Here is a 12,580-nt window from a genome sequence, read left to right on the forward strand (position 1 = left end):
ACGTCTCTCATGCACTTCATGCTGAAAAAGGTGACAACCCCAAAGGGATTCACTGCAACAAATAAGAACGCTTAAACAAGTCTTTCAGAATGCCCTTCAGATCACAATTTTTTGTAAGTGTTCCACAAAGCTATGCTAGAACCATGAGATAGGTTAGTCCTAAAATGCCCTGATATAGGACCAGCTGAAAGAACTACATATGAACATGATAAAAGTGGTTTTTCAAACTGATCTGCAGCGTGGACATGCTGCATCAATGCAAAGACAATCCATGCAACCAACAACTTATATGCAACCCATGTCCCTATAATAGCATACTTGCTTAGTACAGATGGAACCAAAGAATTTCAAAGAGATGTACTCTAACATTAATTGGACATGCTGCAAGAAAGCCTGACAGCCCTACGTATCTGGAAGTTTGGGATGGAGGAAGACTAAAAACAATGTTTATATATGTTGTAGGTAATACTTCATACTTGTAATCCAAACTGTGTGTCAAACGATCAACACATCATAATATCCTAGTAGATACACTTAGTTACAATTGATTATTTAGAGATTTTCCTGCATTATGTCAAATACATTTATTTTAAGATACGTGGAACCGGATTTGGTAACTGCAACTGGAGTAACTGCTGCAGATACTTGGTAAAGAAGACCACTGACTCTGGCCCATAAGGGAAGCAGAAACAGGAATGTGGTAACAGTGTGGTCACTCCGTCAAGGCTGAATCGGGTTTTGATTCCCCTTCCCAGCTAGTGCAGCTGGCATAAGCCAAGGTGAACATAAGGAGAGCCAGAAGACCCAAGGGATTCCAGACCTGGTCATCCTTATCCACTGTGAATGTGTGAGATATTTTTAAATTTTGTAAATAAGCACCTAGGTGCTAGATAATAAAAAAACAACCAATAAAAGGAATGGCCTGCTTTTCCTGAGTCACAGAGCAATTAGGACACTGAAAGATCTTATAGTAACTCTAGCAAAAACTGTAAGCTCTTTTCAAAATGTCTGGAATATAAAGTTTTATGGCATACCCTTTCAGCTAGCTCTGCTGGAGGTATATTTGTAGAAGCATCAGCTACCTGTTTCCTTTCCCTTTACTAGAATATTTAAATCATGGAGAATACTACAGTAACTAAAAAAGTTATTGTGCCAGGACATCTGGATGAAGGGGAACAGAGAAGAAGAAACTTTTATTCCATTAAATTAATAGAAAAAATTCTGCCCAGGCTGAAGTTTACAAGTCAAAGATGACCCTCATGAAAGGTGTTAAGGGACCTCCAAAAAAAAAAAAGAAAAATTTCCAAAAAGCAATTTTGCTTGCAATGCTTTGCAAAAAAATGAAGTTCAGACATTTCATACATTAAAATAAGGAACTTGTCAAATAAGGAAAACATTTTACATCAAGAAAAGTTACAGACAACATTAAGTAAAATACATGAAAAAAAAATCAGACTCCATGCTCTATCACACTCACTCATGCAACAGTTCAAATACTGTTTTAAAAACTAAAATTACCAATTTTCAGCAAGTTTAACTGTTTCAATTTATCTTACTAATAACATTGTTTCAGAGGCTTAAATATGCTATACACTTAAACAATATGCTGCAGAAATTATTGCTGGTATCCCTCTACGTAACAGAATTCTTATTTTTAAAAACTCACTGACAACTGAGCTATGCAACCTATTTTTATAGTAAAAACATTTTAGTGTATTAATTAGTACATTTCTTTGCTTGCTGTTGGGTACTTTGGAGAAAATTATAGTGCTTCTATAATAATAGGGTATCAACTACATTTCATTTTACCAGGGAAGATGTCACAGAGGGTATGTCTACATTACGGGATTAATCCGAATTTATATAATTTGAATTTTGCAAACAGATGGTATAAAGTCGAATGTATGCGGCCACACGAAGCACATTAATTCGGTGGTGTGCATCCATGTACCGGGGCTAGCGTCGATTTCTGGAGTGTTGCACTGTGGGTAGCTATCCCATAGTTCCCGCAGTCTCCTCCACCCATTGGAATTCTGGGTTGAGATCCCAATGCCTGATGGGGCAAAAAACATTGTCACAGGTGGTTCTGGGTATATCCTCCCTCCTCTCCAGGGAAGCAACGGCAGACAACCGTTTCGTGCCTTTTTCCTGGGTGAACAGTGCAGACACCATACCATGGCAAGCCCACTCAGCTCAAGACAGCAACCATGAACATTGTAAACACCTCGCGCGTTATTGTGCTGTTTATGCTGAACCAGAACCTGCAAAACCAGGCGACGAGGAGTAGGCTACAGCAGCGCAGCGGCGAGAGTGATGAGGATATGGACATGGAATTCTATCAAACCGCGGGACCCGATGCTTTGGAGAGCATGCTGTTAATGGGGCAGATTATAGCCGTAGAACGCCGATTCTGGGCCCGGGAAACAAGCACAGACCGGTGAGATTGCATAGTGTTGCGGGTGTGGGACGATTCCCAGTGGCTGCGAAACTTTCGCATGCGGAAGGGCACTTTTTTGGAACTTTGTGACTTGCTTTCCCTTGCCCTGAAGTGCCAGAATACCAAGATGAGAGCAGCCCTCACAGTTGAGAAGCAAGTGGCGATAGCCCTGTGGAAGCCTGTAACGCCAGACAGCTACCGGTCAGTCGGGAATCAATTTGGAGTGGGCAAATCTACTGTGGGGGCTGCTGTGATGCAAGTAGACAAAGCAATCACTGAGGTGCTGCTACGAAAGGTAGTGACTCTGGAAAATGTGCAGGTCATAGTGGATGGCTTTGCTGCAATGGGATTCCCTAACTGTGGTGGGGCGATAGATGGAACCCATATCCCTATCTTGGCACCGGAGCACCAGGGTACCCAGTACATAAACCGCAAGGGGTACTTTTCAATGGTGCTGCAAGCACCCGTGGATCACAAGGGACGTTTCACCAACATCAACATGGGCTGGCCAGGAAGGGTTCATGACGCTCGCGTCTTCAGGAACACTAATCTGTTTAAACGGCTGCAGCAAGGGACTTACTTCCCGGACCAGAAAATAACCATTGGGGATGTTGAAATGCCTATAGTTATCCTTGGGGACCCAGCCTACCCCTTAATGCCATGGCTCATGAAGCCATACACAGGCAGCCTGCACAGGAGTCAGAAGCTGTTCAACCACAGGCTGAGCAAGTGCAGAATGGTGGTACAATGTGCACTCGGCCGTTTAAAAGTTCGCTGGCGATCGTTACTGACTCGCTCAGACCTCAGCCAAACCAATAGCCCCATTGTTATTTCTGCTTGCTGTGTGCTCCACAATCTCTGTGAAAGTAAGGGGAAAGACCTTTATGGCGGGGTGGGAGGCTCAGGCAAATCGCCTGGCTGCTGATTATGCACAGCCAGACACCAGGGTGATTAGAAGAGCAGACCAGGAAGCGCTGTGCATCAGAGAAGCTTTGAAAACCAGTTTCATGACTGGCCAGGCTACAGTGTGAAATTTCGGTTTGTTTCTCCTCCATGAAAACCCGCCCCCTTTATTGACTCATTCTCTGTAAGGAACTCACCCTCTCCCTTCCCCCAGCTTGCTTTCAAAGGAAATAAAGTCACTATCGTTTAAAAATCATTTATTCTTTATTAATTGATTATAAAAAGAGGGAGAGAACCCGGGTGGGGTTTGGGAGGAGGATCGGCGGGAAGGAAAAGGCCACTAAAAAAAGGTTAAAAAAATGACAGCTTTTTGCTTGGGCTGTCCACTGGGGTGGAATGGGAGGGTGTACAGAGCCTCCCCCTGCCCCCCCGCGTTCTTACACGTCTGGGTGAGGAGGCTATGGAACATGGGGCGGGGGAAGGGGGGTTATACAGGGGCTGTAGCGGCACTCTTATCCTGCTGCCGTTCCTGAAGCTCCACCAGACGCCGGAGCACATCTGTTTGCTCATGCAGCAGCCCCAGCGTTGCATCCTGCCTCCTCTGATCTTCCTGCCGCCACCTCTCATCTCGAGCGTCTCTCTTCTCCTCACGTTCACTGCCATCTTTCCTATACTTTGAAACCGTGTCCTTCCACTCATTCAGATGAGCTCTTTCACTACGGGTGGATTCCATGATTTCTGCGAACATCTCGTCTCGCATCTTCTTTTTCCGACGCCTTATCTGAGATAGCCTTCAGGACGGAGGAGGGAGGCTTGAAAAATTTGCAGCTGCTGGAGGGAGGGAAAAAAGGAGAGAATTTTTTAAAAAGATACATTTTGCAGAAAAATGCTTATACTCTTTCACGGTGACCAACACTATTCACATTACATAGCACATGTGATTTCAGTACAAGGTTGTATTTTGCCTCTTAATATTGAGTGCCTGTGGCTTTGCTGCTAGAGATCATAGACACAGGTCCGGGCAACAGAATTCAGCTTGCATGAGGCCATGGTAAGCCATTGTCTTTCGGCTTCTGCGCCCTCCTTTCCCACATACCAGGCAAAGCCCGTTGAGTGCTGCCGTTTTCCTGTTAACCTTCAGCAGCAGAAAACAAACTAACCCCCATCCAATTCTCTAGATGATCGCTTTACCCCTCCCCCCACCGCGTGGCTGGTATCAGGGAAGATCCCTGCTAGCCAAATGCGAAAAGCTCTGGGCCAATTCCCCTCCCCTCCCTGCACTTGGCTAACTGCAGGGAAGGATTTCTTTTCAGCCACAGGCAAACAGCCCAGTAGGAACGGCCACCTCTGTCCCCTTAATTAAATTCCCATATTTCAACCAGGTTACCATGAGCGTTATCACTCTCCTGAGGATTACACAGCGAGATAAAGAACGGACGTTGCTTGAACGCCAGCAAACACCGGGACCATACGCTGCCAGGCTTTGTCATGCAATGATACCAGATTACTTGCTGCAAGCATGGCGTGGTCAAGTGTCCTACCATGGAGGAGGGAATAAGGCTGCACTGCCCAGAAACCTTGTGGCAAGGTTTTTGGAGTACCTCCAGGAGAGCTTCATGGAGATGTCCCTGGAGGATTTCCGCTCCATCCCCAGACACATTAACAGACTTTTCCAGTAGCTGTACTGGCCGCGAATGCATCCCAAGTCCTCAGGGCAAAGTAATCATTAAAAAACGCTTACTTTCAAAACAAGTTTTATATTTTAAAAAGGTAAACTCACCTGAGGTCCCTTCCAGGGGGGATACTGGCTTGGGAGGGTACTTCAGTCAGGCTGAGAAAAAGATCCTGGCTGTTGGGGGGAACGGAGTGCTGGGTGCTCTCCGCAAGCTCGTCCTCCTCCTCCTCTTCCCCGTCCGCAGAATCCTCAGGTGTAGCTGATGAGATTATCCCCGCCTCGGAATCCACGGTCAGAGGTAGGGTAGTGGTGGTGGCCCCCCTAGAACTGCATGCAGCTTGGCGTAGAAGCGGTACATCCGCGGCTCTGACCCGGAGCGACCGTTTGCCTCCTTTGTTTTTTGATAGGCTTGTTTGAGCTCCTTGACTTTCATGCGGCACTGATCTGAGTCCCTATTGTGGCCTCTCTCCATCATGCCCTTGGAGATTTTTTCAAAAGTTTTGGCATTGTCTTTTCGAACCAAGTTCTGCTAGCACTGAATCCTCTCTCCATATAGCGATCAGATCCAGTACCTCCCGTACAGTCCATTCTGGTGCTCTTTTTCGATTATCGGCCTGCATGGTTACCTGTGCTGATGAGCTCTCTGTGGTCACCTGCGCTCTCCACGCTGGGCAAACAGGAAATAAAATTCAAATGTTCGCGGGGCATTTCCTGTCTACCTGGCCAGTGCATCAGAGTTCAGATTGCTGTCCAGAGGGGTCACAATGGTGCACTGTGGGATAGCTCCCGGAGGCCAATACCATCGAATTGCGGCCACACTAACCCTAATTCGAAATGACAATATCGATTTTGGCGCTACTCCGCTCGTCGGGGTGGAGTACAGAAATCGATTTTAAGAGCCCTTTATTTCGAAGTAAATGGCTTCGTTGTGTGGACGGGTGCAGGGTTAATTCAATTTAACGCTGCTAAATCCGAATTAAAGTGATAGTGTAGACCAGGCCAGAGATACTCAGTTTCATCAACAACCTGTAACTGATTGCAATCATTTTTCCAAACCAAAAGTAATTGATTTCTAAGATTCAGCTTTCAACAAAAAGAGTGAATGTTGATACGTGGACTCTTTCAATGCTAGCATCTTGTGTCTTGTAATGAGGAAAATACAGTGAATGGCATCATCATAGTAGAGTACTTCCATTGGGAATGCATATTGCATTAACTTTCATCATAAGAAAAAATCCATTCAATCCCCAAACATCTGTTACGTAAAGTTACACTTGGCAGGAAAATACTTCAAAAGGAGAAAAAAAAATGTTTTCCAAACTAAAGAAGTATGAACTAAAGTATCACTCAATTAAAGGTGGCTTCTCACTAGGGCTGGGTGGAAACTTGATTTTTTGTTTTGTGGGAAATGCTGCGAGTTTGAAAAATAAACTGTTCCAAAAGAGAACAAAGGCAAGAAGTTTCAAAATGTGGGGGGAAAGCTGTTTCGGATCAATAGAAAAATTTATTATGGACTATTAAAAATTAAAATAATTTCAAAACTGAAAATAACGACATGTTCCAAAAAGGCTGAAGCAGAACTTATTCTCCCCAGCCATTAAAGTGGCATCAGGAGGCCAATAAGTCTGGGTGTCTCCGCAGGGACTTCCTGAGTCATCTATTTTGAATTTCTTCCTCTGAAAGAACAGAATCTAATTGGAATGATTTAATAATTCTGGAACTACTCCCCAGTGACAAGAATATAGTCTCTACTCCCAGCTGATAAACACGTCCAAACATCCTGCAAACCCATGATGCTCCCCACCTGAACGAGCCTGTGCTCTGAGAATCCATCCTGGGGTGAACCAGCCTGAATTCTAATGTCCCCGAAACTCACCCAAGAGTAGACAGACAGCTTGAGTCCGGGCAACTGGATTGGCCACTGGGAGCTGAGGAGGATGCCTCAGTCTCCATGCCCCAAGAGACAAGAAAGAAGGCAAGACTCAGAGGGAGCCCCGGAGGGCTGGTTTCCCACCTTGAAATGTCCACCTTGCCCCCTCTTAGAAGTCAGGTATAATACTTTAATTGTTCCCCAAGGCTCATCTCTAGTTCTCACCAGGTCCTGAAAACCCTGTCCTCATCTGAGAGTCCAGCTTATAAGAAAACAACTGATGGGAATGGAGAAGGGGGGTAAAAGACATATACCCTAAATGCACTCGCCTCCAGTGTCTACAGGTCCTGGTGCCTCTAGAAAGTATGTATTTCCTACTCCGGGGGGAATTCTGCACCACTCCACGTGCGCAGAATATCTCCCGCAGATTTCTTTGCTTCCCTGCAGAAAATGACTTTCTGACAGGGAAGCAAAGGGAAGCTGCAAAAGGAGTCACACACCACTCCCTAGCTCAACAGGTACATCACTGCAGGCACCTGGAGCAGCCAGCAGAGAGGTAAATCACTGCAGGGCTGGGGACACCTGAGCCGGGATCAGCTGCTAGTCCCGGCTGGGCTGGAGACAGGAGAGAACGGGACTACTTCTTCCTCTGCAAGGAGCGGCTAGGGGTGTGTCAGACCTACCCCCAGAAACCTCCCCCAGCTGCAGGAAGCTCAGCATCCTCCCCTGCTTCCTGCCCCCATTGCTCCTCAGCTCCAGGGTGGGAGGGGTCACTGTACAGGGAGCTGCTCCCCCATCCACCCAACATCTGTGTATCTGGACCTCCCATATCCAGACACCCTCACCAAGCCTCACCCGGTACACCCAGAACCCCACCCCACTGAACCTCAACCCCTGTATCTGGAGCCCCCCTGCACCCAGTCCCCTGCCTCCGGACCCCCCTCCACTGAGCTTCCTGCACTCAGACCCCCATCCTGATAAGCCCTACCCCCTGCACCACCCTGAACTAGGGTGACCAGACAGCAAATGTGAAAAATCGGGACAGGGGGTGGGGGAGTAATAGGAGCCTCTATAAGAAAAAGACCCAAAAATCGGGACTGTCCCTATACAATCTGGACATCTGGTCACCCTACCCTGAGCCCCCACATCCAGACCTCCATACCACGGACCCCCAACTAGCTGCACCCAGACCACCACCCCCGCTGAGACCTCCACACCCAGACCCCTCTGCTGAGCCCAAACCACTTTCACCTGGAAGCCCCTGCAAAGTCCCATTGCCCCTGCAACCCTCCCCACATCCAGATCCCCTCACACCTAGATCCCCCACTGAGCTGCCTGCACCCAGATTGTCCCACACAAAATGCTTTCACCTCACACCTGCCCCCCCCCCCCACTGAGCCCCTCCACACTTGGATCCTGCCTGGTTGAGCCTGCAAGCCCCACGCCTGGTGCACTTGGTGCAGAAGGGCAGGCCCAGACCGTGCGGTGTCAGGGTGAGGTGCAGCCTCACCACTGAGTCTGTGTCCCGGGGGGGGAGGCTGCAGGGTGATCTCCCACCTTCGTACAGTCAGTGGCCTGTGCTCCCCACTGCCATGCTGGAGCCTCTGCATTTATTTATTGAGAAATAAATCTTGCAGAATTTTAAAATATTGTGCTCAGAATTAAATTTTTTGGCACAGAATGCCCTCAAGAGTAATTTCCTAAATGTACTACGCTTTGTAAGCACATGTATGGTTCCAAGTACACTTATGAATCCTGCATGATTTTTCAGATGAGATGAGCTCTTGCAATTACTACATTCTGGCACAGTGAATTCTTCCCCCCCACACCACCAGCTATAAGCTTTTAGTTTTACGCATGTATTCAACTTTGTTTTCTTTACCAGAGCAAGAATTAATGATCAATACACTTTATTATGACAGGCTTTTTATCTAATGGTTAGGGCTACAGAGAACATCTGAGGCAAGAAGTTCAAGATTTGATAAGAATTCTTCATAAAGACTTAACTACATCTGCCTAAAAGTTGGGGGTTTTGTTTTTGTTTTTTTGGTTTAAATTCTAAATCTTGGTAAGGTATTACTTCAGCTCTGGCCATTAGCCACATAACCTCATAGTAAGGCATTATGTTTTCAGTATAAATTATCTACTCAACTAAAATACAAGTAAATTTGTGTTGAAATACTAAGTCAGTCAGTCTTTTTCAAAATTTCCCCAATACTTTCACCCCCTTTTTTTAACATTTAAAAAAAAAACAAAAACTATGGAATAGCCCAAAAAAGAACATTACCAAAAAAGCTACATTTCCTGTAATGTGTCAGTAAGTTCAGCTTAGGTTTTCACAAGGGCTCAAGACAACATTCACTCTGACCCTGAAGCCATTCTAGATATTAACTCAAAGCAACTGAAGCTGAGCTTTTTAATGAGACTCTGTAGTAGGTACTTAAGAACTTTAGAATTCCATTGTCTTTAAGAAAAAAGAATTCTTCTCTACAAATCTGTGATTGGGAACTTGACAGAAGCATAAAGTATATAAAAACGAGGGTGTTAGAATTTAAGTAGCTAAGCTTTTCAAGAGCAAAGTCACCCCTCACAAGATGGTTTGGTAGGTCTCTTGTTTCATAGCTAACCAGACCTCCTCAAAATGTGTGTGAGCTGAGTAAGTATAGACCATAAATATACATTTTTGCAACTGAACATATCAGGGCTGAATTCAAAAGTGTATTCATAATAGCCAAAGTTCCTCATTATATCAACTTAATGTATGTGAAGTATAGTGCTTTATCTGTTACAAATCTATTCTGTTTAAAGGCTATGTACAAAATATTTACATTTGCAGATGAACACATTACATGAATAAAACTGGTTCCTACTGTTCTATTCAGGTTTTTACTTAAAACAAACGTCTTTGGTCCAAGAGCAGTAGCCACTTACCAGTAACAAAATATGATAATTCTTGCTACATACACATCACTTTCTCTTCCTACATGTTGTGTAAAATATAGAGAGCGTGCGTGCACACACTGATGTGATGGCATTTAAATCTTTAAACTGTAAATTCCTTTTTTGTATCAGGAATAAAAATCTCAGTTTTTACTATGTATTAGCAAAGTTTTGACTGCTGACATTACCATTCTTGTCTACTACGCAAGTAATGCTATTAGAACTAGAGTTAGAAACAAATGATGATGATGATTACTTACAGAAAAGAATTATTATGTGACTGACAGAAGTCTGAGTTGTGGGATCAAGAGTCTAATCCCAGCCCTGCCATAGACCCATTCCCTGTCTGAGTTTTCCCATCTGTAAAGTGTACTGGAAACAAACAAAAAATATTTCCCAGGGATTATGCAATGCATAATTCATTTGTGTTTGTGAAATACTGAAAATTTGGTTCGTGTGATATAAGTAAACATGAAAACACTTTTACTGCTAAGGTAGGAATATGGCAACTGTTTAGCAACTGGTGTAGCTAAAAGTAGAGGTCCTAGAAGTAGAGTCTGATGACCCAGAACACTTGGATGCCCAGGCTCCCAAATCACTCACATGCTTTTGAAAGTTTTACCATCAGTGACTGATGCAAGAGACCAGAAATCAGGGTTTCTGGGTTCTAAACCCGGCTCTAGAACCAATTTGCTATGTGACATTGGTCAAGTCACTTTGTCTTTGTGCCTAAATCGCCCAAAAACCTCAAAATACTTTGCATATCCCAGTGCCGAACTCATTCTGCAAACAGCAATTTAAACCTCAACACCCCAGTAAGAGAGGTATTACCTCCTTTTACAGATTGGGAAACAAACACCGGCTAGTTAACAGATATGTCCAGGAGTCTCACCATGGCTGTGACAGACACAAATTAGAGCCCAGGTATCCTGAACCCCAACCCAGTGGCCAATCCACGGGAACAGACCTTATGCTGCAATAGCGATTAAGGGCACAATCCCGCAAACACAGAGATTCATATCCGACAAGTGCTTTGAGATTCTCAGCCACAAGATAAACTGATTGCAAAAGCGTACTACAGCTTCTCAGATGCACAGCACAGAGGAGCCGTAGGGGGGATGCCTGAAGACCCCCGACTTTCTTTTTTGACCCAGAGACAGATCCCTTGACGCTGCACCTGTCACTACCAGCGGCCCTACATCAAAGCGAGGCGCGCAGTAGCTTCTCCAGCTCTCCGGGCAAAGGGAGGCCGGGAGCCCCGCACAACGAGCAGGGACCTTGCCGAGGCGACCCCGCGCTGCAGATACACAGCACTACCCCGGCCCGCTGCTGCCCGCGCCCCAGGGCCAGGCCGCCGGCGGGAGCCACCTGCGCCGCCTGCACTTGTTGAGCAGGAGCAGCGTGCGCGCCGGGCCCCCCTGCCTTAACCCTTGGGAGCCAGACGCTGTCGCCATGGCCAGGCGCAAAGCGGCCGGGGTGGCCCGGGGGAGCGCCGGCGGCAACCGGGGGCGCAGCTGAGCTAAGCAGCCCCCTCCCAAGCCGCAGCATCGGAGCAATGCGGAGCGGCCCGGGCTGGGCCTGCCGGCGCCAGGGATCCCCCTCTGCCGCGGCCTCCCCCGCCCGTCATCCCCCGCCCAGGGAGGCCCCGTCATCCCCTGCCCCCTCCCGCTACATGGGGGAGGGGAGACCCCGTCCCGCCGCCGCCGCCGCGCCCTTCACCTGGGCCCCTGGGCAGCCCCGGCCCCGCCGTGCACAACCCGCTCCCGGGCCACACAGTGGGGAGCCTCCGGCAGGGGGCAGGGGCCAGGGCAGCGCGCACCTCCTGCCTCGCGGCGGCAGCTCAGGCCGCAGAGCCAGGGGTCGGGGAAGCCCCAGGCAGCGGCTCCGGGGGGTTCCACTACACCCCGCCCGGCGGCCCCTCTCCCCGCCCGGCGCTCACCTCCTCTGGGATGGCCGGCTCGCCGCCGCCGCTGCCCCCCGGGAACGAGGCCCCAGCTCCGGGCGGCGGCTCAGGCTCCATGTCCCCGTTGAAGAGCGAGGCCCCCTCGGAGCTACTGCCGCTGCTCAGCGCCGCCATCTTGGGTCGAAGCGCTGGAGGAAGGGGAGGGGGAAGCCGCCTCCCCACTGCCAGGCCGCCCCCAGCCGCGACCCGTAGTGGGAGGGGGGGGGGGGGAACCACACAACCCGGAGAGCTCCAGCGGCCTGCACCACTAGACGTCACACTCGGTCCGTGACGTCACCTGTAATAGCCGCTGTCACTGCGCATGGGCCGTCTGACGTCACGGGGAACACCTTGACATCACGGCGCGACTAAACGTCATCCAGGGAACTCAGAGGGCGCGGGATGTAACCCCGCCCCTTTCCTATAAGCTCCTCCCCGACCCCTTTCACTAACATCCTTAAAGCCCCTTTCCAGTCTCTCCCAGCTCCGTTCCATTCTTTGCCTCCCCACGATACTAGCTGCATAGTACTCCCACCTCAGCCCTAGAGCCTATTCCATACACACCCTCCCTCCCTGCTCCCTACAACCTTTCCCCTCTCTACATATACCTCCCTCTCCATAGACCCCTCCTTCCAGCCAGCCCCTAACAGCCTTCCCCCACCTACCATCCTCCCAGGGCCTATGCACGCTTTCCTTACCCAATACCCCAGCCTTTCCTGTGGCTCTCTCCCCCTCAGAGGCCACCTCAAGACTCTTACCCGAGTCAGGGCAGAAAATCCCTTGGGTATAGTGTTAGCCTGTTGATCCCTCATT

At 48.1% G+C, this 12,580-nt stretch overlaps 1 protein-coding gene across 3 annotated transcripts in view; it reads right to left on the bottom strand.

The window, feature by feature from the left end:
• BRAF (B-Raf proto-oncogene, serine/threonine kinase) overlaps positions 1–12,096 on the bottom strand; it is a 130,493-nt gene extending 118,397 nt beyond the window's left edge. Inside the window, exon 1 of one of the 3 annotated variants that reach the window (XM_005296375.5) lies at positions 11,765–12,096. In XM_005296375.5, the coding sequence (XP_005296432.1) occupies positions 11,765–11,902 (138 nt within the window). In that variant the 5' untranslated portion in view covers positions 11,903–12,096. The remainder of the gene's footprint in view (positions 1–11,764) is intronic. The other 2 variants (XM_005296376.5, XM_042851830.2) reach the window with 2 other exon arrangements.
• Between the last annotated feature and the right edge of the window lie 484 nt (positions 12,097–12,580).

This window comes from Chrysemys picta, chromosome 1 (assembly GCF_011386835.1).
Source record: "Chrysemys picta bellii isolate R12L10 chromosome 1, ASM1138683v2, whole genome shotgun sequence".
Taxonomy (NCBI): Eukaryota; Metazoa; Chordata; order Testudines; family Emydidae; genus Chrysemys; species Chrysemys picta.